We start from the raw sequence: 24,825 nt of genomic DNA on the forward strand, positions 1-24,825 counted from the left end.
CAGGTCTCCTTTCAAAGCCCAGTCCACTGCTCCACAAAACACCCCAGGCCTTAACCTTCCTTCTTCCTTTCCTGGAAAGAAAATCCAGCTAGGCCAGGCCTGATACTGTAGGACCCTTGGACAATTCCTTCTTTCCCCATGAAGTTTTGATGGGGGAGCCCGGACATCAGGAGTAGGGGGTTAAGGGAGTAGGAGACCCATCATCTCTCATGGTAGGTACCTGGTCAGTGTCACACATGTGACAGATTAGCAGACCTAAGATCAGAGGTAAGGCTGAGACCAGATGTGAAAGGAGAGGGTGTTTTTTAAAAAAGCCAGAAAAGGTTCTGCAGGACGTCTCCAAAGAGAAAAGGAAAAGGCAGGGATAACAGAAACCAGAACCCCTGGGGGACAGGAGGTGGGGGGCAGCATGGGATCTCACAGCAAGAAACATCTGGAAAGGAATTTCCTGTCATGTCCAGGATTTTCGCCATAAGCATCTTTGCTGTAAGCAGTTTTGCTACAAGGATTTCCTGTGTCTGGGAGGAGACAGACTCGAGGGGAAGGGAGTGTGCTTCCCCATGGGCAGGGGCCACTTGGAGGGAGTAGCATGGCTGCTGTCCACACAAGACCCTTAACCTCTCTGGCTCAGATGTACAGCATCTTGCCCTTGTTTCCTACCGAGAAGTCATTGTCCCAAGGCTACCATGGTAGAGGAGCTGAGCTGGGCACTGTAGGCAGCACTGTCTGGTGGCAGCCTTGCATTTAGGGGACCTGGGTTACACTCCCAGATTTATTGTTCCAAGTTGAAACCAGGCTCCTTTCCTCCAAATCTGGGCCTGGGGATATGGAAAGAGCTGGAATTTGGGTCTCAGACAGTCCTACCTAGTACAAGAGCCAGCTCACTATCTCAGAGTGTTTCTTGAACTGTAAAACAGGAATTCAAGACTCTACAAGGTTATCATAAGGAATAAATAAGTGCTTACTTAGCACAAAGGCACCAATTAGGTGTAAAAGAAATGGTGGTAGGAGGTAGTAGATCTCGGACTGTTTTGAACATTTGTGTCGAGATCACTTCAAAGTTGACTCCCATGTCATTTGTTGCTAATAATAGCTGAAGTACCAGTTTGTAAATTTATAGTCATGTCATATCATGTATGTATGTAACTTCATGCAACTTCAACTATATGCATGCAGGGGGAAAAAATGCCTTTAGAACTTCACGTGAGCCCTGACTTAGTGCACTTTTCAAAAATAAGTACAGCAAACGAGGCCTTCATTGTAGCACTCAGATGCATTTGCACTCAAATAGGAGAAGAGGGGGAATTAACAACGCCAGAAACAGCCAAGGGTGTGCCAAGCACGACGCTATGGACTTAAGGTGGGAAAGCTGATCTGTGAGGAAGGGTCAGCCTCAACCTCCATCTCCTCACATTCCCTTGTTTATTCAACTCAACTCTGAAGGAGGAAGAAATACTAAAAAGAGCCCCAACCCCAACCCTCTACCTTCTGTCGAAACATCATGCCTTAAGTTGAGCAATCTTCACTTAAATACTCCCCGTTTGTCTCACATGAGAGCATGGCCCCGGACGCAGACCAACCTGAGTTGCAGTCCAGGCATCACCACTTACTGTATGATCTTGGGTCAGGCCACTTGGCCTCTCTCAACCTCCCTGCTCACTAGTAACAAGGGAGTAATAATACTACCTCACAGCCAGGGGCTAAGAATACAAAAAGGAACAAGCCACAAGTGTGGACTGTTCAGTCAACTAGAGACATTTCAGGAGTCTATGCAGCTCAAGGATGAAAAGTAAGGTCTCATCCTGGTGTTCAAGGTCCCTCCTTCCTGTCCCCCAGGCCACCTTTCTAGCCCGCTATCTCATAGCTCGCCCTGTAATAGAGCCAAACCTCCTGCCTCCTAACTCACTCTTGCTTAATCTGTTCTGCTGCCTGGAATGCCCTGGCCTTCAATTCCTATTAAAAATTTTCAGTTCTTTCAAAATCCATTTCAAGCACCGCCTCTCCCTTGCTCCCTTTTTCCTACTGCTGCCAGGCACTGGACTCTGAGACTGCGCAGAGAAGGGGAAGTGGCAACAGATGGCAAAGCTGTTCATGTGCCTGCCTTGTCCCTCTAGCTTGAGATTCCCAGAAGGCTGGTGTTAGGCCTCAAACATCCCAGCATCCCCATCAGGCCTGCCATTCAGTCGATGACCCTTAGAAGAGTCTCTAGTTATCCTTCCCACGTGGGTTCTTGTTTTTCTTTCAACTCCAAGACCAGAACAGCAGTTCAGTAAATGACCATTCAGGCAAGTAGGAGGGAGCCCAACTTCCCACCCACCTTCCCATGACTTGAATCATGATGAGGCCTCTTATAAACTGTGTGACTTTAAGAAACATACTTAACCTCTATGAGGCTCCATTCTCATCTATGAAATTAGGATAATATCACTAGGCTTGTTTTGAGAATAAAGAAAATCAACTGCAAAGCACCTAGCACCCAGTAGGTGTTCAATAAATAACAGTCCCCCTAGGAGCACTGGATCAATCCAAAGTGGAAATGGATAGAATAAGAAAATATGAATTGGAACAGAAAATATAAGATCAAGGAAATAAATACAAACAGTTTTACAATAAATATAAATAGGTTAAATTGAGCTATTAAATGACAGTCTCAGGTTGGTTTAAAAAACAGGCTGTTCACAAGTGACATACATGAAGAGATAAGAGTTCTCTCTTCACTTTACCCACCCTTCCAAGCCCAAGGGTTTGCCTGCAGCCTTTATCACCCCACACTGCAGACAATCCCTCGTCTTCATCAGCACACAACTATTACCCCATGCTCATGCCATACATTGTTGGCAATGGATTATCTATATAATAAAAGCTCAAAATTCTTTTAGGTACAAAATATTTATTTACCCACCTTCCTACTCTTTTAACATTATAAAATTATAGAACAAATTAACCTCTTTTTGACCTAGAGTTGTGACAGGAACCACCATGTTACAATGTGGAGGCAGATTTATGCATGTATTTGTTTTTCTGGGCCCTCTCAGCCTCTGCCTGTCATTTTTCTTGTCTTTTCTTGACTATCCCTTAACAGTATATTCTAACCCCTGTAGAACAGGAACTGAAAGTACCAACCTCACTGTTCTGAGGTTTAAGAGAATGCCTAGCTCTAAGCCAAGCTCTTAGGAACATTCACACTCCAACAGTTCCTCCCTGTCCTTTGATATAGCTCCTTCTCATCTGTCATGGGCTGAAGAACCAGTGAACCTATAAACCAAGAATATGAGTATCAAGTCCACAGGCCAGGTAGGGACCTAGATGGTAAAGTGAATGGGTTTTGTGACCATCACCGCCAACTTCCAGCCTAAGCAACGACTGATGGAGTGAGCAGTTCCAAAACCCCCGAGCTCACGGTTCCCTGTGGGTATCTCCCATGTACCTCCACCACGACAAGGCTTGGGCAAGGGCTTCTCAATTCCCCCTGTCAAACTAGGAATGCAGCAGAGGCCAAAAACTGAGAGACCAGCCCCAGGGAGTTCACGGGGGACATTAACAAACCAAACGCAAAGTTGGTACCATTTGCTCTTGGGGAGGAGAGGTGGGATCTGGGCAAGGGCGGCAGCGGGAAGGCTAAGGACAGGCCTGATTCTCAGTAGCGGTAGTGATCTGGCTTGAAGGGGCCATCACGGGGCACGCCCAGGTACTGGGCCTGCTTCTCAGTCAGCTTGGTCAGCTTCACGTTCAGCTTGCCCAGGTGGGCTTCAGCCACGGCTTCATCCAGCTGGGGAGAAACAAAGGAAGACCTGGAATCAGTGCCATGCTTTGGGACCGCTTACCTGCATCCAGCTGCCAACAGAGGTAAGAACTATTCTGTTGTGGTATCTGCCATGTGTGTTATGCATATTACCTCATTCTATCCTCACAGCCAGCCTCAATGGATGTATTGTTTTGGGCTGCCCAGTTCCCTTTCCTCCAGAGGGAACCATGCTACATCCTCCCATCCAAGAAGCCCTGGTACGACTATCAATTACATGTCCTTCCACGCCCTCCACCAACCCAAGCAGCTAACCAAAATGCTTCTCTGGAACTTATATCCATGGACAGGATATATTTTCCATGACAGGTAGAGAAGGGGCTCTCCCATTCCACTGGGATTCCTAAACAGGGAGGGTGTCAGTCTCTCCCCACCAGTGGCAAATCTATTTGACAAATGAAGTGAATATAGAGAGAAAAAAAAGAGCCAAGAGACAGAAAAAGTCAGCTCTGACACTGAATCTCTGGATCCAGTGTCTGAAACGTAGCCTCCTCCATTACATAGCCAAGAGAGTTCCTGTTTAGATTAAACTGCTTGTGGTTGTTTTAAAATACGTCCTTAAATTCTTTGTCTAGAAATTCATAATACTCCTCCCCTCAAGAGATGGAGCCTGATTCCTCACCCCTTGAGTTACTCACTTCTAACGAACAGAATGAAGCAGAGGCGATGGTGTATGACTTGGACACTAGGTCCTAAAGGGCGTGCAGCTTCTTCCTTTGCTCTCTCCCTGGATCACTCACTTTGGGGCAGGCCAGCTGCCATCTCTTGAGGACACTAAAGCGGCCCTATGCAGATACCCACGTGGCAAGGAGCTGAGACCTCCTGCCAACAGTGATGTGAAGCGGATCTTCCAGCTCCAGTGAAGCCTTCAGATGGCTGCAGCCCTGGCTGACATCTTGATCGCAAGCCCATGAAGGACCTTGAGTCAGACCCTCCAGCTAAGCTGCTCTCAAATTCCTGACCCACAAAAACTGAAAAGTTTATTGTTTTAAGCCACTAAGTTTGGGGGTTAAACTGTTATACAATAACACATAACTAATATACTAGTTTGAACAGAGTTTCTATCTACCACTTGCCACCAAAAGGAACCTGACTAATAAAATTGCCATCTCCTCTTACAAATGTGGAAATCGGGTTCAGAAAGGTGGAATGACTTGTCCAAAGTCACACAACTAGTTAATGACAGAGCTAGGATTTGAACCCGGGTCCATCCGGCTCCAAAGTCCCAACACTTGTCTCAAGCATCCCTACTTATGGCCTCCAAAGCAGCTTTGAAGAGAGAGAACAGAAACCAAAGAGGACAGAGGCTGGGGTTAGACAAGGCCAATTTCCAAGTCTCACCAGTGCTGAAATGCATAAAAGGGCCCTGAAAAGAAGAGCATGTGGTTGCAGTTAGACAAGGGGCTCTCACTTTCTCAGGTTCTAGCTCTGGGCAGGGCCTCTTTCTACCCCTAGGGTCCCAAGCCCCATCCCATGATGGCCTGACAGCCTTTGACGACACCCCAGCCCAGAGAGCTTTACATTCCCAAGTGGTTTCAGATCTACTGCCTCACTACAGCCTCACAACAACCCTAAGAAGGAGGGCAGGATTTATCCTTCTAGCTAACGGATGAAGAAACTGGGGAGAGGCAAAGGCAGGAGCAGAGCCCAAAACCACGTCAGGTCTCGAGGCAGAAGGAAGGTCTCCAATCCCAGAGGACACTGAATCCTCCTTCACTTGGCCTGGCCTAAGCCAGAACATCCTTCCTTCTCCCTGCACCCTGCACCCAGAAGGCAGTGTGTCACAATGGTTAACAACTTGGACAGACAGAGCTGGGTTCTACTCTGGCCTAATACTTGACAGCTGTGGGGGCAAGTCAATTCCGAACCTTAGTTTCCTTATTGGCAGGATGGATGGCTCACGGCTGTTACACTGAAAATTAGTGACCTCCAGAGTGCTTGGTGCAAGTAGGTACCTTAATAAATGGTGGCTGCTCTGTCGTTGTTTATCAAGGTACCTAATCCCTCGCCCACACGTTGCATGTGAGGCATGAAGCCTGTCCCCAGTCCATGTCTTGGCAGTGATGGAGGAAGGAAGTCGGGTTGGGGCAAGGTGTTGGGGTAGGAGGTGAGATGTTTTCCTTTTTACTTCCAATTCTGGCCTCATTTCAAAGCCCAGCTCAATTTCTCTCTATATTCACAGCCATATTTCCTCCAACTGGGATCAGATGAAGGTCAAATGAGACTTTTTTAAAACCCCACAACAAGCCTGGGGACCTGGCAGGCTGCACAGAATGAGATAGCCTTCAAGGCCCTTACGGGTAAAACATCTAGACTGGCAAGAGAGCACCTAAGGAAGACTACAGGGAAAGAAGCTGGCTGGCTCTGAGGACAGACACCCAGGCCTCTTCCTACTTCTTATGAGTTGGCAGAACCAAGTTTTCAAGGGGTGGGAGAGGTAGTATGTAGACTCCATCACAGCCTGTCCAGTAGCCAAAGGCTGAAGAGTAAGACCTACGATTAATATTTAGCTGATAAGGAAACTGAGGCCCAGACAGGCTAAGCAGCAAAGCCAAGTTCACCCACAAACCTGGCAAAAAGAGCCAGGACTAAAACAGCCATTCTGACCCCTTGGGATGGGCATGTTGCATGGAGTTTCATGAGGAGCACTGGATTTGACATCAGAGGACTCCATTGTCATGGTGACCCTGACCACACACCCACAGCGTGTCAGGTGCCATGCTCCGTGTATTAGTGGCATCATCTCATTCCAAGGTCACAATCCTGAAGCCTGCAGGCTGCATTCGGCTTACAGACATGTCCAAGTGGACTCACCTGGTTATTTTTAAAAACTGCAACGAGTTGCCTATATTTCAAAATTGAATATTTCACACAAACATCTTGATATCTGGCTTTCCTTGAAATGTCAGTGTAACTGTTAATAACAGGTTCCTAATCAATCACTAATCTATATTAACCTAGCTGAGGCACTGCTGTAAAAAGTGTGTTTCCCTAAAGGGCTGCAATTGACGTGCCTCAGCAGTCTTCAAATCTGATATGGAACTTTGCTGACCTGGGTATGAGTTATTTTCCAGGAACCAAGAAGAATGAGGAGGCCGCCCATGATGGAAACCCATTGTTAGAAGAGGAAATAACATCAGACCCTGCCAGCAACACAAGAGACAAAAAGTCTAGAGAGTGAATGCTAGAAATAACTAGACCCCCTCCTTATTCTGCTTTTCTCCCTATATAACTGCCTCAAGATTTTGTACTTACTCAAGGTAGCCTTTGGGACATGAGTCCGCCGTGTTTCAATTATGTTGACTAGTCAAATAAAAACCCCTTTCTCAACTGCCAACTTGTCTTGCAATTGACTAGCACCATGTTGCAGTGAGCAGAATGAGCCCTTGCTCGGTTATACCAGGAGCCCTGGTCCAATGGACCCAGATTTCAGGTTGATGACAGGCAGCCAGCCCCTTCAGCTGTGGCATGTTTTCTTCGGTCAGTTCCCACCCAGCCCACTTCGCTCATTTACCTGCCCAATCCCATGTGGGATTTGTGACCCCTAATCTAAGGAAATCCTCACAATCCTTAAAGGAGGTACTATTCCTCGTTATACAGATAACGAAACAGAGGCACAGAGAAGTTAAGTAACTTGCCCCAGTTATACAGCTTCTAAGTGGTAAGGCTGAGATTTAAACCTGGGTGTATTTCACTCCAAAGCCCATGCTCTTCTTACCACCCAGCCCTGCTACTCCTGGGGGCCATCCCCCACTTTGGGCCTCAGTTTCCTCTTCTGTTACATGGAGAGAATGATTTCTGCCCTGTGGAGAATCCTATGAGGATCTCTAAGAGGGTAGAGGTGAGCACTTCATGATCTCTGGCAAACCCTGTGTGGAGAGCCCAGGGTTGGACACGTGACCCTCGCCCTGCGGTGGAGGGGGAACCCACCTTCTTGGGCAGGAAGTGGACCCCAACAGGGTACTTGTCTGGGTGGGTCCACAGCTCAATCTGCGCCAGCACCTGGTTGGTGAAGGAGTTGCTCATCACAAAGCTGGGGTGGCCCATGGCACAGCCCAGGTTGACCAGCTGGCCCTCAGCCAGCAAGATGATGCGGTGCCCATTCTTCAGCCAGTAGCGGTCCACCTGCAAGTGGGCAGAGCAGTGCTGAGGGCTCGTGGGGCACTGCTCCCAGTGTCCACTCCTGCCTCATCCTACCCTCTGGTCCAGCAGGCTTCCCTGCCTCCAACAGTGCCCATGAAAGGGCCTGGCAGACACAGTTCATAATAAGAGCGAATATTTATTAAGCAACTCTAAATTGCAGACCTCACAAGTCTGCTGTGAGAATTTAAAAACCTGACATGTGTAAAGCACTTGACACATGGCTTGGCACATACTAAGTACTTGGTAAGTATTAGTTAATGCTGTTATCATTATTATTATCATTATCTTTATCATTATTATTATTATTTCCATGAGCCGTGGGCTAAGAGCATACACATAACTATACATATGTGCATATATATATACACACACACACATACAAATAAAAATATTTCTATAGGGGGCCAGCCCCAATGCCGAGGGGTTAAGTTCACATGCTCTGGTATGGCAGCCTGGGGTCGCCGGTTCAGATCCAGGATGCAGATGTACACATTGCTCACCAAGCCATGCTGTGGTGCATCCCACATAGAAGAACTAGAATGACTTACAACTAGGATATACAACTATGGACTGGGGCATCGGGGATAAAAAAAAAAAGATTGGTAACAGATGTTAGCTCAGGGCCAACCTTCCACACCGAAAGCATACCTTTAAAACATATGTATATATTCATATACATACACACACACAGATAACTATCCCATTTAATCCTAATAACAACCCTATGACTTAAGTGCTACTCTTATCCCCATTTCACAGATAAAGAAACTGAAGTCTCAAGGGTTAGGTCATTTGTCTAGAGCCATACACTATGAAGTGGCTGCAATTTGAGCGTGGACAGTCTGAGGACAGAGCCCAAGTTCTCAGTTACCACACTTAGTGAAAGCTGAGTGCAGTGGTTCTCAACCACAGCTGCACATCAAATCATCTTTGGGGCTTTAAAAGTGGGGGTGCCTTGGCCTGGCTCCGAGATTCCTATTTAAGTGGCCCTGAAACCAGGCCCTCCTCCTCCCCAGCCCACTGTCCGTGTTGCCAGACCCTCCGCATCTGCCCTCCTTCGTGGCCAGCCCACGAGCATGCCCGCCTCAGCCCTCCATCTGCCCACCCTGCTGGCAGGGCTGGGGCTTCCCACCTGGGGCTTGATGTTCACCTTCTCCACCGCATTCTCATTCAGCCACTTGACATCAATCTCCATGTCAAATTGTCCGATGTTGCACACAATGGCATCATCCTTCATCTGCTCAAAGTGTCTGTGGCGAGCCCAAGCCCATGGAAGACTGTCAGGGACAAGAGCTGCCCCAAGCCCGCCCCTCCCTCGTTCCCCAGGACCCTCCACCTGGTACCTACCGGCCAAGGATGATGTCAACACAGCCCGTGGTGGTGACAAAGATGTTGCCCTCCCGACAGGCCTCATCCATACTGGTCACCTCATAGCCTGTATAGAGACAGTGACCGTGGGTCATGCAGGGTGGTCTGGCCCCTCCTCTGGCCCCAGTGGCTGACAGCCAACCCTTGCCCTATCATACCCTCCATGGCAGCCTGCAGTGCGTTGATGGGGTCGATCTCTGTGATGACAACGCGGGCCCCAAAACCCCTCAGGGCCTGGGCACAGCCCTTGCCCACGTCGCCATAGCCCGCTACCACCGCCACCTTGCCCGCAATCATCACGTCTGTGGCCCGCTTGATGCCGTCTATGAGGGACTCTCGGCAGCCATACAGGTTGTCAAACTTGCTCTGAAAGGAGAGGGGGCAAGGGGGCGATGGGGGCAGGCAAGGCCCTGGGGCCTCAGACCCACTCTCAGCATCTCAGCCTGGTGAGCCTCGGGCTGATCACCTCCTGTGACTTCTCCCCAACAGCTAACACCCATATGCCCCTCGCCCTCATCAGCCCCAAGACCTCCTTGCCAGCCATTCTCTGCTGGTCCAGAAGGCTTCCTGAGGATCAGTTACTAGGAGAGATTGCCCAGTCAAAGAATCTGCTTCACTTTAAAGCAGTGGATGCCCAGCTCTGAGGCTCACTGTGTAGCTCTTTCCCTCTTTAAGGCACTCATTACTCTCAGTCTACAACCGCCCCCCCCACCCCCCGCCACATAAGGTCTTCAAGTCTCTAGTCTGCAGCCTTCCCAGCGGCCACTCTTCAAGAGTCTACTCCTGAGCAGCACTGGGAGCCAAGAGCTGGAGCTGCCACTGTCCCATGGCTTACCTTGGTGACAGAGTCGTTGACATTAATGGCAGGCACCTTCAGGATCCCACTAGCCATCATCTTGTAGAGGTTGTGGACCCCCGTCGTGGTCTCCTCGGAGATGCCTCGGATGCCTTAACAAGGGCAGACGGGATGAGCTTCAGGCCCGGAAGGGGCTGCCCAAAGGACTGGGGATCTCTGGGATGAGGCCCTGAGAGCCTACACCTGAACTCACCCAAACTCCTCATCTTTTTTAGGAGTGCCTCCTAAAAAGCCACTCCTCTATCTGGGTTCTCATCTCTGTGACTCTGTGACTGATACCACAGTCCACCCAGTCAGCCAGGTCAGCGTGAATAAAGAGTGGCACCATCACCAGTCCTAGAAATGCTACCTCTCAACCATTCCGGAACTCCCCATTCCCATTGCCACTGCCCTAGTCCCTGCCGCCATCATCTCTTGCCTCATCTCCCAGCTACAACCCATCCTCCACACAGCAGATATTTTTTTTTTTAAGACTTTATTTTTCCTTTTTCTCCCAAAGTCCCCTGGTACATAGTTGTGTATTTTTAGTTTTGGGTCCTTCTAGTTGTGGCATGTGGGATGCCGCCTCAGCATGGCTTTATGAGCAGTGTCATCTCCATGCCCAGGATTTGAACCGGTGAAACCCTGGGCCACCGAAGCAGAGCACACGAACTTAACCACTCGGCCACAGGGCCGCCCCCAGCAGACATTTTTAACATGGATATTTCAGAGAAGTCTTTTCAAAACCCTCCAACTACTCCCTCTGCTCTCAGGATTAAGCCAAATTCTTTTCTCTTGGTCTGTTAAGTCCTCACACATCTGGTCTTCATGAATGCTCTAGCCAAACCCTGGCTTCCTTTCTCTTTCCTGAATAATCAGTCATCCCTTCCTGCTTCATGGCCTTGGCACTCACTGCCTCCCTCCCCTCGACTTTCCTCTCTGACCTGCTTTTAGAAAGCTGACTCCTTTCCCAGCTGTTTCCAGCCCTGGCCCTGTGCTTGCCCATGGACCATAGTCACATCGGCCAGGCCTCCCCCAGCCACGCTACCCCCACACCATCAGAAGTCAGGATCCCAGGCCCCAACATGTCTACGGAAGCCTGCTGTCCTCACATCTTCCATAGAATCTGCTGCCCGAGGCACTGGGGGTCCTGCCAGACCTGCTGCTTTTACATGGGCAAGCAGGCCCCGTCTAAACCACCAGCACCCAGAGCCCAGCCACCTGCCCTGCTCACCTGACAGGAGCTGCGGGAACTTGGTGTGGATGAGGTTGGTGAGGTCACCGCCGTCGTCCAGAATCATGTTGAGGGGCCCGTCCTTGAAGTACAGCGTCTGCTCAATGCACCACACGTACTCCTCATCTGTCTCTCCCTTCCAGGCATACACTGGGGGGTGAGTGGCACATCAGCACCTGCCCTCCCCACTGGCACCCGCTCCAGGGAACCACCTGGGCAGAGCCAATACCATCTGCTTCCTATTTCCCATCCCCAGCCACCTCCGGCCCCTCTGAGGACTCTGCGGTGGTAAGAACACAGCCTGGAGCCAGACAGATCTGAGTTCCAATCCTGGTTCTGGACTCGCCAGCTGTATGACTTTGGGCAAAGCACTTCACTTCTCTGAGCCTCCCTTTCCTCATCTGTGAATGGGGCTCACAGTAGTACGGATTAAGTCAGACAGAGGCCAAGTCCGGTCCCCCAGATATAGGTATGTGGATATAATTATTTCCTTTCCCAATCTCTTCTGCCTGGGCCCCAAGAACTGGGGCATCAACCTACAGTGACCACCCACAACGTCTGCTGCTGGGAGGGGGATGCTGGAGGGGCAGGGTGCCACTCAGGTGGACCTACAAAGCAAGATCCAAGGTTCACTCTTTACTGAAAATACTCGAGGGTCCAGCAGTCTCTGTGGCGGCTGGCCTCAGGCAAAGCCTGCCCAAAAATTTACTAATAGCACCTACTATATATGGGGCACTTTCTCCGCCAGACATTACTCTCACTGCTTCATGCCCCACCTCATTTTTCCTCACAGAAACCCTACACAAGGCAGGCATTACATCATCATCATCATCATTTACAGATGCCCAGAGGGGCTAAGAGGTCCCCAGCTCACTCAGTATGGCATTTCAGAGCAGGCATCAGAACCCAGGGCTCCTGACCACCAGCCCAGGTTCTTCCCATCATCCAGTATGAGGAGACACAGATGTAGGGATCCCATGAACCTCCTGTGAGCAAAGGACACGGACCAAGCAGGGCCAGCTGCCCCTCACCCTAACTGGGGCAGTAAATGGTCTTGATAAAACGGCCCTTCCCAGAAAAGGGCCATGAGAAACAATCGAGGCTGAAGAGCAGGAGACATGCCTATCCAGCCCTGGTCAGTCTCTGGAGGCGTCCTCCTGACCCTTACGCCTTCACCTGAGGTTGGCTAGAAGACCTCCTGCGTGTCCAATTTAATCACCATAAGAGATAAGCACTCCCCGCCCCAGGCCCAGGCCAACACGTACCCATTTCTCTAGCAGCTTATGAAAGTCCCTCTTTAGTCCTGGTCCCTCCCCAGTCCCATAGACCATCAGACTCTCGGCTATAGAACACTGGGGCTCATTTTCTGCCCAGTGTCCCTCCTCAATTCTTTTGGAAACAGATCGACATCCTTTCTTTAAGGAAGGAACTTAAGTTCCTTTCTTTAAGGAACTTCCCCTCTATGCTCTCTACTCCCCCAAGCATAAGATCCCACTCTTCCTGGTCACAACTTGAACTGGGCCAATAAACACCTCCCATAGGATTTTAGATGACCAGTAGGCCAAAAAGCTCTTTCCTATGGGTCACTAGGCTAGGATTCTGGGGCCATGACTCTTCTCCTCTGTAATAGGGAAGCCGGTCACTGTGAGAGTCAGTGAAGCAAACAAGGAGAAGCAGAGCCCCTTCATGCATTCCCACATCCTCAAGCAGCAAGCAGGACTCACCTGGAATGCCGGTCTTGGCAATGGCGGCCGCTGCATGGTCCTGGGTAGAGAAGATGTTGCAGCTGGACCACTGCACCTGGAAGAGCCAGCAAGACAAAACTGTGGTCGCAGATGGCTCAGAAGCACCAGGGTCACTGGACAGGGATGAGGGAAAGCCCTGGAGTCCGGGGTGAAAGGCTCGGGATCTAGGCCCAGCCAGCTCGCGACCATAGGCTGGGGACCCGGGTAAGTGGATGGGAGCCAGAGCAGTGACAAGACTTGACTGACATTTTAAAACATCTTTCTGGTGCTGTGCGGAGGGGAGAGGGCTCCACAGGGAAGCAAGGAGACAAGTGAAGAAGCTGTTGTAAGAGTTCAGACAAGAAATGCAACAGTAGCGGTGGAGGTGATGACCGGTATATTTTGAAGGCTGAGCCCACAGGATTTGCTGCAGGATTAGTTGTTGGAGTTTGAGAGACAGTCAGGGATGACTCCAGGTTTTTGAACTGAAACAACCTGGAAGGCTAGAGTTTCCATTTGCCTACACAGGGAAGCCTGCAGGAAGGGGAGGCGGGTAAGAAATCATGAGTTGGTTTGGACGTGTTGAGGTTGACATGTCCATTGGACCTGCAAGTGGAGATGACAATCAGCTGTTGGATATACAAGTCTGGAGTTCTGGGGAGAAGTCCAGGCTGGTACATATTTTGGAGTCATCATCATATAGACAGTGTTTAAAGCCATAAAATCAGAGCACCCAGAGTGTGAATGTTGAAAACAAAGAAGAGGTCCAAGGACTAAGCCCTGGTGAACTCAGTTAGATTTGGCTGCTCTGCCCAGCCCACTCTTTAGGAAACCATCTTGCTTGGAGACTCCTGGAGAGATAGGAAGAGCTGTCAATCACTGGTACACATAACGGCAGACTGAACTAACCAGAGCACACCATCCTTCCGGAGGCCATATTGGCCCAGGGCAAGCACATGGCCCCGGGAGGGCCAATGAGAGTCACCCCTTAATTGACACAGTGGGACACTGGGGTTGAGTTTTCCTAGCAGGGCTCCTCAGTCAGGAGGCTGTGAATTAAGGGCAGTCAGATGCTATCTTCCCAGTCAGGGAGAAAATGTGCAGAATAGTCACCACCAGGGGTGGCACGAACTGTGACAAGGCTGGACGCCCTGCTGGGCCTCAAGACGTACCACCTGGACTTCCCCACCCTCCACAACACCTTCCAGCCTCACCTCAGCACCCAGGGCGACAAGGGTCTCAATAAGGACGGCTGTCTGCACAGTCATGTGCAGGCAGCCTGCGATGCGGGCGCCCTTCAGTGGCTTGGAGGCCGAGTACATCTCCCGCATGCGCATCAGGCCTGGCATCTCGTTCTCCGCGATGTCGATAGCCTTGCGTCCCCAGGAGGCCAGGCTGATGTCAGCTGTAGGGGCAGGATGGATGGGAGTTCATGAGCCGTCTCATCCAATAACATGGAGCACCGCGACTCGTCGCTCATCCTAGACTCAAAATACTAGGCCGAGCAATGTGGTCACTGCAGTCTCTGACTCTTTCAACCAGGACTTACGGAGCTGGGGCAGTCGAAAAAGAAAGACATGGTCCCTGCCTAACCGCACCTTACAGCCTTGTGGGAGCACACATTTCATCAAAGAATCACACAGGTAACCGAAAATTACAACACAAGGAAGGTGCCCTCTTGAAAAACAGCTATCGCCCTACCTATACCTCCCAAAACCCTTTCTGCTGCCACCTAACAACCTCCTCACTCCCTAAAGATTTTAGCTCCTGGCTCTCCAAGTTCCAAGTCATCACTCTTGGTGACTCCACCACTCACAAATGATATTATCAAACACCTTGGATGCAACACAGTTCCTTGATCCTCTTGAAGATATGAAAACCCTTCTTCCCCACTCCTGATGTTTCCTTCCACATGGAGGGAACTCACTTATGCAGGAACACTCTTAACCTCTGTCTGCCCCAGGGGAGGTAGAGTGCCACCTCTGATTAGTAAACTTGAGGGGAATAAACTGGTCATGCTCAGTTCGGCTCACTTTTGCAAGCAAGCAGCAGCCAGCCTGCCTCCAGGAAGCACGTTCTTCCTCACAGAGACCTACTCAGGCCCACCTTACCTGTAACTAGTGGGTACTGCTGAATTTGGGGTTCAGTTAGCAGGATCATTGGATTTGGAAACTAACACACTCTGGCATCGATGTTATTAGTAATGAAAGTTAAATTTTGGCTTCTATCTGCCACCCCAAATGTCTCAAATTTGTCCAAATTCTCAGGCAGGAAAGGATACTATTATGAGCGCTCACTATCTCAATAGTTTTCTTGCTGATAATCTCACCCTCCCTTCCCTGCCACACTAGCCATTCCTAAGGTCAGTGTTTGCAAGCTTCCCTGTGAAGACTCATCTGGCAAGCTTGTAGATCTCCCCTGGAAAATCAGATTCAGTATGTGTAGGACGGAGCCTGGCAGTCCTGGTAATTTTTATCTTTAGGGAAGCTCAGATCCTGCCAACCACCCAGGGGGGTGATGGGTGTGAGGAAAAGGATTGCAGAGAATTTAATACAGTAATAACCAATAAAACCGATTAAGTCGGTCTGCTTCCTACGGCACATCTAAACAATTTCAGAGATGACATACTCCTCCCCGGATGAGAGGGACTACTCCCACTCTGCCTCAACACACACCCTCTCCCCCTATCATCCCCCACCCCACTCCCGCCCACCTTGTCAGGCCATCTCCTATGATACTCTCCCTTGGAAATCTGCATTTCAAGCAACGGTGTCTCATCTTCCCAACCCTCTCCCTCTAGAGCCCCAACTCCAAGAAGCCTGCAGAACCTCTCATCTGTTAAACCTACTGATTAACACTGTCCCCCACCACACCCCTGCATGTTCTCACCTTCTTCCTCCACAGTTTAAGATTACAGTGTCCCTTCTACCTCTTGTCCTCTGAATACTCCTTGGCAAAACTTCCACTCTGGTTAAAGCCAACCCTCCAGTGCACCCAAGCCACTGTGCCCAGCAGGAGGAAAATCACAACCACATCAAGAGGTCTCATTTGTTAAGATCACAAATCTCAAGGGACACTCCAGCAATCTCATTACATTTTCTTAGTAAATTTACTTTCCTTTTCTACTCTCTCCAAACCTCTCATACTGTTCCTCATCAATGATGACCTCACTTCACAATTCATTGAGAAGAATTCAGAACTGTGCCACTTTTCCTCCATGGAATCCCCCAGTTCTCTTCATCTGTAGCTACAGTCTGGGCATTCTTTTGTTACAATAGACGAGCTGTCCCTGCTCCATGAGGCCTGATCCCGTATCCTTTCACCTCCTTGCAGACTTCACTACTCCACTGAAACTGTTCTTCTCAAGTCTCTGAAGAGCCACCTGATCCCCACATCTAAGGGTCAATCACCTATGTTCATGTTGCTCCCTGAGGTGCTGATTCCACTAATTACTCCCTCCTTCTGAGACCTTTTCTTTTCTTGGCTCCTATGCCTGGCCTTCTATGTTTTCCTCCTCCTTTCTGTCTCCTCCTCCTCTAACTGACTCATGTTTGGAAGCCCTCGGGGCTCCATCATCTCCCTCTTTAACTCTTACCAGATGAACTCATCCCACCTTACGGCTTTAAATACCTTCTCCACAGGAATGACTCCCATATATTTATCTTCAGCCCAAACTTCTCCCCTGAACTTGAGACTCTTGTAATCCAACTGCCTATTCAGTACCTCCACTTGGATGCCCAATTGGATCTATTATGTGATAAATTTGAGTCCTTGTGACTCCTTGCGCCACCCCACAAAACTTGTTACTCCCCCAATCTTCCTATTTTAGGAAATGAAACCACCATTGCATCAGCCGCTCTAGCCAAAAGCTTACAAGATTTCCTGATTCCTCTGCTTCCCTTTCACCCCCTTTCAACCCATCAGCACATTGTTGGGTCAACGTCCCAAATGTATAAGCAATCCAACCACATCTCACCACTGTCATCTAAACCACATCTCAGTTGGACTGCTGAAGCTGCCTCTTCACTGGGGTTCCTGCTCCCACACACACTGCTCTCCCCACAGAAGCCAGAGGAAGGAAGGTTTTAAAATTTAATTTATATCATCTCCATTCTTCTACTAAAGTAAAAACCATACAAACCTCCAATGGCTTCCCCTTGTCACAAATAAAGTCCTAACTCCTGACACAGCTTTAGAGCCCTACACCCATGACTGCCACCCTCCTCCCCCATCGCTCCATCCTCTTCTCCACCTCACTAGCTCAGCCACATGACCTCTTTTCTGTCTTCAGACCAGCTAAACTCATTATCACCTCAGGGTTTTAACCCAAATAGTTCTCTTAGCTGGAAGGCTCTTCCCCAAGCCCCTGAGACTGTATGTGGCACACAATGGATGCCCACTAAAAACATGGAGCCAGGAAGGAACTTGGTATATTGCTGCTGTAGGAACAGAGTGCACCACAGTGACTCTAGCAGAGGGAGTAAAATGGGGAGTCGGGATTTTACTCCTAATGACGTGGGAAGCCTACAGAGTGTTAAGGGGAATATTATAACCAGATTTGTCTTTTGAAAGCCCCTTTGGCTGCTGCAGGGATCTGTGGAGCAAAAGACCCAGAGATCTGTGAGGAGGGGGACCAGAAGTGGGGTGGTGGCTGTGGAGACACAGAAGTGGAGAGATCTCCTCACTTACAAAACGGAGACAATAATACTGCATTATCTCTACATGCATGTCTGTCCCACCCTCGTCCTCGAGTCACCTTTGTATCTCCAGTGCCCAGCAGGGCCTGACACAGAGAAAGGGTCAACAAATGTTTACTGACCACATCTGTTGTTAGGACTGAATGAGAGAAGGTACATGAAAGGCGCTGACATGGGACAGGGGTGGCAAAAAGATGAAATAAATCTGAACCTAGTCCAACTCCCAGCATTCACCAATGAGGAAAGGCCACAGAGGGGTTTGCCCCAGGTTCCGTAGGCAGTCGATGGTGGCCAGACAGAGCTAGAGCCAGAAGCCCTTCTCAAGGCTCCTGGGAGGGCCCAGCAGTAGTGGACAATGGGGTCTGTCCTGTCCTGCTAAGCACCACCCCCTCCACTACCACCTGGCCTTCTAGCTAAACCTAACTCCTTCACTGCCCTCAGGACAGCAGTGCCACCCTCAAGAGTCTTCTGTGGATTCCTCAACTCCAAGAGCATAGGAGGGTCTGGGGCTCCAAACTGGGGCTTTTGGTGCCCAGGGAAACCGAGGACTTGCAGGGGTTGCAGGAACACCTGCCCCAGGACAAGCCAAGAGGAATACAAACACCCTGATCTTCAGTTTCTTCATCTGTAAAGTGGGAATAATCATCCCTAACCTTGCGATGAGTCCTGAGGGTTAAAGGAGATGCCATACGGGCAAGGTCTGGCACAGTATGCCCTCCCGGATGGGGGTTTCCTTCCTCCAACCCTACCCCACCAGTCTCCCCAGCTTCCTATTGCAGCCTGATTTCCTCCCACACAACTCGGTGCCCTCAACTCTGACACTCTGATCTCTCCACAATATAACAAGGCCCCTTTCCAGCTCTGCCACTGATGCGACCTCAGCTTAACCTTTCTGGGTTTCAGATTCATCATCCAAACAACAGGGACAACAGTATACTCCAGACACTGCTTGATAAGCTACTATTTTGATTATTATAGAATCTTTGCAAGTCATTTCCTATCAGGGCCTCAGTTTCTTTCTTGGTATAATAGGATAACGTCCATCTCTAAAGATCATTCTCTAAACACATGCAAATCACCAGACACACAGCAAGTGCTCCATAAATGTTGATGCCTTCCTCCAGGTTCAGTGGTGTCTTGAAGTTACTCAAAGACTGCTAGCCAGCATGAACTGTTTTTTGCTCAAAGTTCATTAGGGTTGTTCCCAGTGTGTTCACTTGTATACACTGGTGAAAAGGCGTGCTCAGAGGCCTACACGGCCAGGGTTCACATCCTGCTCCAACACCTGTAAGATCATGGCTAAGTTACCTTTATTGCTGTGTCTCAGTATATTCATCGTAAAATAAGAAAGAAATAGTCCCTACCCTAAAGAGCTGTGAGAATAAAATGAATTAATCTATAACAAATGTAGAAAGTGGTGCCCACCCCCAGTAATATTCAGTAAGCCTTTAACTTATGTCAGTCTTCGATCCCAAGACAGCAGAATTTTTCTAACCACTCCAAATTTTCCAGAGTATCTCTGTACGACTGTCCCTGTTGGTCAGGCAGGTGACCCCAGAGGTTGACCAACAAGTCCAAAGTCCCCAGAAAGCTGGACCACTGGCGGCCCGGCCTCAGGCTCGCTCTCCAGGCCTCTCTTCACACCCTTCGGAGCTCCAGTGCCCTGGCCTCCCATGAAAGAGGTTCAGAGAGAGGGGGGCACTTGTTCGGGACCACCTAGCCGCACAGGGGGCTGGTCCACGCCCGGGAGGCAGGATCCGAGCCTCCTAGTGCAGGTGGGGGCAGGTACCAGCGCTCCCAAGCCGCGGCCAGGTGCACGAACCCCACCCGGCTCTGCTGGCTCGGGAACACGCCCCCAGTTCTCTGCACCGCAGCCCGTGCCGCGGCAGCCTGCCTCGCGGGGCACGCTGGGACTTGTAGTCCGCGCCTGCCTCCGACGACCCGCTCAGCGCGATACGAGAACTCCAACCCCCAAGCGGTCTCAGGCAGCCAGGATCGTTTCACGCCGGCGATTCAAGGGAGTCCTGAGTGCCCCGGATTGGCTCGGCGGGCGCGGAGGAGCGCCCGGCTGCACGTCCTGGAACTCACCGACTTTGTAGGGCAGTTTGTCCGACATGCTGGCGGCACTTCTGCAGGCAGTGATGGACACAAGACAAAGTCGCCCAGGCCTAGGACTGAGGGCGCGTCCCGAGCGGGCGGCACCGGCGCCTTTAAATACCTTCCTCTAGTTTGCATATTCATAAGTTCCGCGGCAGATAAGCGGTCCGGGGCGGGACCCAACGCAAGGGGGCGGGGCCGGAACGGATGTCGATCCCAGCTGAGACGAAACCAGATGCTATCTGGGGCTTTCCTTCGTCTCTCCGCCCGGGGTCGCGAAGGGAGCTTGGCCAGAGGCCTGAGAGCGAATCCGAGATCATTCTTTCTTTTACTCATTCAGCCAATGAATCCGATGTCAAAACCGAGTGGAACTGAAATTCCAGCCAATTCACTTCCCGGAGCTTCGATTTTCTCATCTAGAAATGGGCCGAATGATAACCTATCACAGAGGTTATAAGGAAAGTTGCAATATGTCAGTCACCCAGCACATCCCAGAGCTTCCACCCTCCTCCAGGTAACCACTATCCTGAGTTTAGGTAAATTTGTATGCAGTTTTATACTTTTACTACATATGGATAAATCGTTAAATTCTTCATAATTCTTTTGTTTAAAACCTTTATATCAATGGTACCGTACTGTACTTATGCTTCTGCAACTTTTTTCTGTCAATGCTGTATTTGTAAGAGTCGTGCATGTAGCTTGAAAGTATTCATCTTTGCTACTGTATAGTATTTTATTGTATACATTCCATGATTAATTTATCTGTTCTCCTATTTACTGATTCAGGTTGTATCCAGTCTGCCATTATTGCATCCATGAAGCAATGAACATCGTCTCTGAGTGCCCATGAGTGGGTGTCTCTGGGACGTAAGTGTACCTAGGGGTGGAGTTTCTGGGCTGAAGGCACATTTTAAGCTTTCCTAGGTACTGCCAAGTTGCTCTCCAAGGTAGCTTTACTGACCCTCCCACCAGCAGTGTCTCAGAGGACCTGTTGCTCCACATCTCTGTCACCACTTGTCAGTCTGACCCAAATTTTTGTTAACCTGATGGATGTGAAAATGTCTCCTTGTGTTTTTAATTGGCCACCCGAAGACCCTTTAACATCTCTGCAGGAATCCTTCCCCCAACCTCCACCCAGCTGCTATCCCATCTCATTCCTCCCCTTCCCATTCTTTTTAAGAGTTGTCCTATTCTGCGTCTGCACTTTTTCAGCTCCCACTGAGTCCTCAGCTTTGAGGCCTCCACCCCCAGGTCTCTGCTGAACCTGCTGCAGCCAAGGTCATCAGGGAACTTGGCTGAATCCAGTGGATATGCCTCAGCCTGTGTCCCAACCCACCTCCCTGTTCTGCTGCATCCATGTGCCCTTGTCTTCCACTTTCCTCTCCTCCCACTGTTCCCGTGGTTCCTTCTCTGGCCATAGCAACTTCCTCCTCCTCCTCTAGTGCCTTCAAGGATTGGTGATCCTTTTTGCTCTTACTCGGCTCCATCTTCCTGGGCCGTCTCACCCACACTTATGGCTTTTGTGACCACTTCTATCCAGTTGAGCCGTGTGTCCGTGGAATGAAACACTGCCTTACCCCAGAAGCCTCCTGTTCCTTTCTCAATCGCATGCCTCCTCTCCCCACCCCTGGAGTTAACCACTACAGTGAATTTTGTCTTAATCATTCCTTTGCTTTTCTTAATTGCTTTTACTACCTATGAGACTATCCCTAAACAGTGCGTTGTTTAGGGATGACTTTTTTGCCTTTGTAAAAATGAAATCATACTGTTTATGTTCTTCTGCAACTTACTTTTCTCTTTCATCTTTACTTTTGAGAGTCATTCATGTAGATGCTGTAGCTGTGGTTTATTTATTTTCATTTCTGTATAAACCAGTTATTTATTCATTCTATTGTTGATGGAGGTTAGGTTGTTTCCATTTTTTGCTACTATAAGAATACTGCTCTAACATTCTTCTGTGTATATATAGGTGCATATATCTAGGAGTCAAATTGGTTGAACAGATATGTGCATGTCCAGCTTAACTAGGTAATTTGAAACTGTCTCCCAAAGTAGTTGCATCAGTCTATACTCCCGCCAACAATGGATAAAACTTCTTGTTCTGGGGCCAGCCCAGTGGCGCAGCGGTTAAGTACGCACGTTCCACTTCGGCGGCCCGGTGTTCGCTGGTTCAGATCCCGGGTGCGGACATGGCACCGCATAACAAGGCATGCTGTGGTAGGCGTCCCCACATATAAAGTAGAGGAAGATGGGCACGAATGTTAGCTCAGGGCCAGTCTTCCTCAGAAAAAAGAGGAGGATTGGCAGATGTTAGCTCAGGGCTAATCTTCCTCAGGGAAAAAAAAAAAACAATTAAAAAACCCCACAAACCTTATTGTTCTGTGCCCTTATCACCACTTACTATTATCAAATTTTATTTTTTGCCAATCTGGCAGATATGAAGTAATATCTCATTGTGGTTTTAATTTGCACTTCTTTGACTGCTAATAAGGTTGAGGATCTATTCATGTTGTTATTATAACCCACCTAGGCTTCTTTCTTTGAAAACTCCCATTCATGTCTTTGCTCATTTAAAAATAGGTGGTTTGTTTTTACTGTAGGGGAGGAAGAACATTTCCTCTTCCTACTCTAGGTCCTTCTCGATGGGCTACAAATTAAATTGACATGAGACAGAATAACAGGAGAAAATCCAGCAAAGCTTTATAACATGTATACATGGGAGAGACTCAGGAAAAGGGAAAAAAATCACCAAAATCATGGAGGCTCTCATCTTAAATACCATCTTCAGCTAAAGGCAAAGGAGGATGTTGGGGGGTGGTGCGGTTAGTTTGGCACTACAAAGGGGAGGAAGGCAACTCACGTGGAAGTAGAAAAGCAAATGTTTGATAAATAGAAATTTGGTAAGAGTGGGCTTAGCAAGGATCCTCCCAACCTACCAGATACCCAGAGTTATCTATGGTGATGGCCTGTCCTGGGGACAGGCCTTTATCTTAAATTTCTTTTAGGCAGTTAGAGGGAAAGTCAAAGTTTCTTTCAGAGTCTTTTGTTCTTAAAAATAATCAAGGCAAGGGAGTGACATCAGCATCATGGCAGAGTGAACTTGCCCGGGACTCTCTCCCTTCCAACATACAACAAAAAGGGGCATCCGTGCTCCAACAGAGGACATCCTAACACAAGACAAAAAAGTTGGAGAGACATGCAGCCACACAATGGAGGGTGAAGAGGCTGGAGCCCCTCTTGGAGGAGCTGGAATGGGGTAAGAGAAAACTTCACTCCCTCCACTAAAGACTGTGATTGTGACTGCAGGAGGATCCATGAGGGAAGGAGTGGGGGAGGAGAACGCTCATTTGCAGAAACAAGGACTCCCTAGGGCCCTTGCAGCCTAGAGGGAAGCCCTCTAATGGGGCAGACATTTTTGCGGGGGGTGACCTCATCAAGGCAACACCCCAGGAAAGAGGTTGAAACAGTAATCAAAAGCATCCCAAAGAATAAAACCCCAGAACCAGGCAGCTTCCCTGGGGAATTCTACCAAACTTTCAGAGAGGATTTAAGATCTGTCCTTCTCAAGCTATTCCAAAAACTTAGGGAAGATGGAACACTTCCTAACACATTCTGTGAGGCCAACATCACTCTGATACCAAAGCCTGACAAGGACAACACAAAAAAGGAAAACTACAGGCCAAAATCGCTGATGAACATAGATGCAAACATCCTCAACAAAATATTGGAAACCCAAATACAGCGAAACATCAAAAGGTCATCATGATCAAGTGGGATTTATTCCAGGGACATGGGGATGGTTCAACATCCGCAAATCAATCAAGGTGATAGCCCACATCAACAAATTGAGGAATAAAAGTCACATGATCATCTCAACAGATGCAGAGGAAGCATTTGACAAGATCCAACAGCCATTTATGATAAAAACTCTTAACAAAATGGGGATAGAAGAAAATTACCTCAACATAATAAAGGTCTTATATAACAAACTCACAGCCAACATCATACTCAATGGGCAAAAACTGAGTGCCATCACCCTGAAAACAGGAACGAGACAAGGATGCCATCTATCACCACTCTTATTCAACATAGTACTGGAGGTTCTGGCCAAAGCAGTTAGGCAAGAGAAGGGAATAAAGGGAATCCAAACAGGGAGTGAAGAACTGAAGCTCTCGCTGTTTGTAGACAACATGATCTTATACATAGAAAACCCCAAAGAATTCATTGGAAAACTAATAGAAATAACAACTACAATAAAGTTGCAGCATTCAAAATCAACTTACAAAAATCAGTTCCTTTTCTATACTCCAATAATGAACTTACAGAAAGAGAACTCAAGAATACAATTCCATTTGCAATTGCAACTAAAAGAGTAAAATACCAAGGAATAAATTTAGACCTTCTATTTCTATTCATTGTTAATCCTAAAAATGGAAAGGGAATTAAGTTCTTCTAGTATTTAGTAAATGGATTGACACCAATACCCTCATTTGGTCTGTGTATCTGACCTGTGTCTGAGGCTCAGTGTCATGTGAGGTAGCAGAGACTTCCTGAGAGAGAGGGGTGTCCACACCTGGGAGGGGTGGACAGCGGGGCCCTCACTCCCCCCATCAGCATTCTGCACTACATTTTAGTGTGTAGCATGCACCTCTGTCAGGCGAAGCAAACATGAGGATCATGTTACTAGGACTTCATATTTTAACCCCACAAAACAGACAAGTGGTGGGGCCAGCCCAGTGGTGCAGTGGTTAAGTGCGTACGTTCCACTTCCGTGGCCCAGGGTTCGCTGGTTTGGATCCTGGGTGTGGACATGGCACTGCTTGGCAAGCCATGCTGTGGTAGGCGTCCCACATATAAACTAGAGGAAGATGGGCATGGATGTTAGCTTAGGTCCAGTCTTCCTCAGAAAAAAGAGGAGGATTGGC

The 24,825-nt window shown here is 48.8% G+C and overlaps 1 protein-coding gene across 6 annotated transcripts; it reads right to left on the reverse strand.

The window, feature by feature from the left end:
• Positions 1–2,557: 2,557 nt before the first annotated feature.
• On the reverse strand, positions 2,558–20,025 carry LOC106824939 (adenosylhomocysteinase-like). Of its 6 annotated transcripts, none has more exons than XM_014831476.3 (10): positions 19,892–20,025; positions 14,321–14,511; positions 13,107–13,182; positions 11,383–11,532; positions 10,149–10,261; positions 9,472–9,679; positions 9,293–9,380; positions 9,078–9,195; positions 7,733–7,927; positions 2,558–3,769 (listed from the first exon to the last, which is right to left on the reverse strand). In XM_014831476.3, the coding sequence occupies exons 1-10, from the start codon at positions 19,917–19,919 to the stop codon at positions 3,638–3,640; spliced, it is 1,299 nt and encodes a 432-aa protein (XP_014686962.2). In that variant the 5' UTR covers positions 19,920–20,025; the 3' UTR covers positions 2,558–3,637. The 6 variants fall into 6 exon arrangements, with proteins under 6 accessions (XP_014686962.2, XP_070341896.1, XP_070341899.1 ...); XM_070485795.1 differs by lacking the exon at positions 19,892–20,025 and adding an exon at positions 16,737–16,815; XM_070485798.1 differs by having other exon boundaries at positions 2,598–3,769; positions 7,733–7,804; positions 9,096–9,195.
• Between the last annotated feature and the right edge of the window lie 4,800 nt (positions 20,026–24,825).

This window comes from Equus asinus, chromosome 15 (genome assembly GCF_041296235.1).
Source record: "Equus asinus isolate D_3611 breed Donkey chromosome 15, EquAss-T2T_v2, whole genome shotgun sequence".
Taxonomy (NCBI): domain Eukaryota; kingdom Metazoa; phylum Chordata; class Mammalia; order Perissodactyla; family Equidae; genus Equus; species Equus asinus.

What these genes read in the sequence shown, in the direction of transcription:
- LOC106824939 (XM_014831476.3), bottom strand. Translation starts at nt 19,919, where the DNA reads ATGTCGGACAAACTGCCCTACAAAGTCG. An exon ending in TTGTCGCCCTGGGTGCTGAG is followed by an intron (nt 13,183 to 14,320) that starts GTGAGGCTGGAA and finishes TGGCTCTTCCAG; the next exon opens with GTGCAGTGGTCCAGCTGCAA. An exon ending in ACTGCAGGCTGCCATGGAGG is followed by an intron (nt 9,381 to 9,471) that starts GTATGATAGGGC and finishes GTCTCTATACAG; the next exon opens with GCTATGAGGTGACCAGTATG.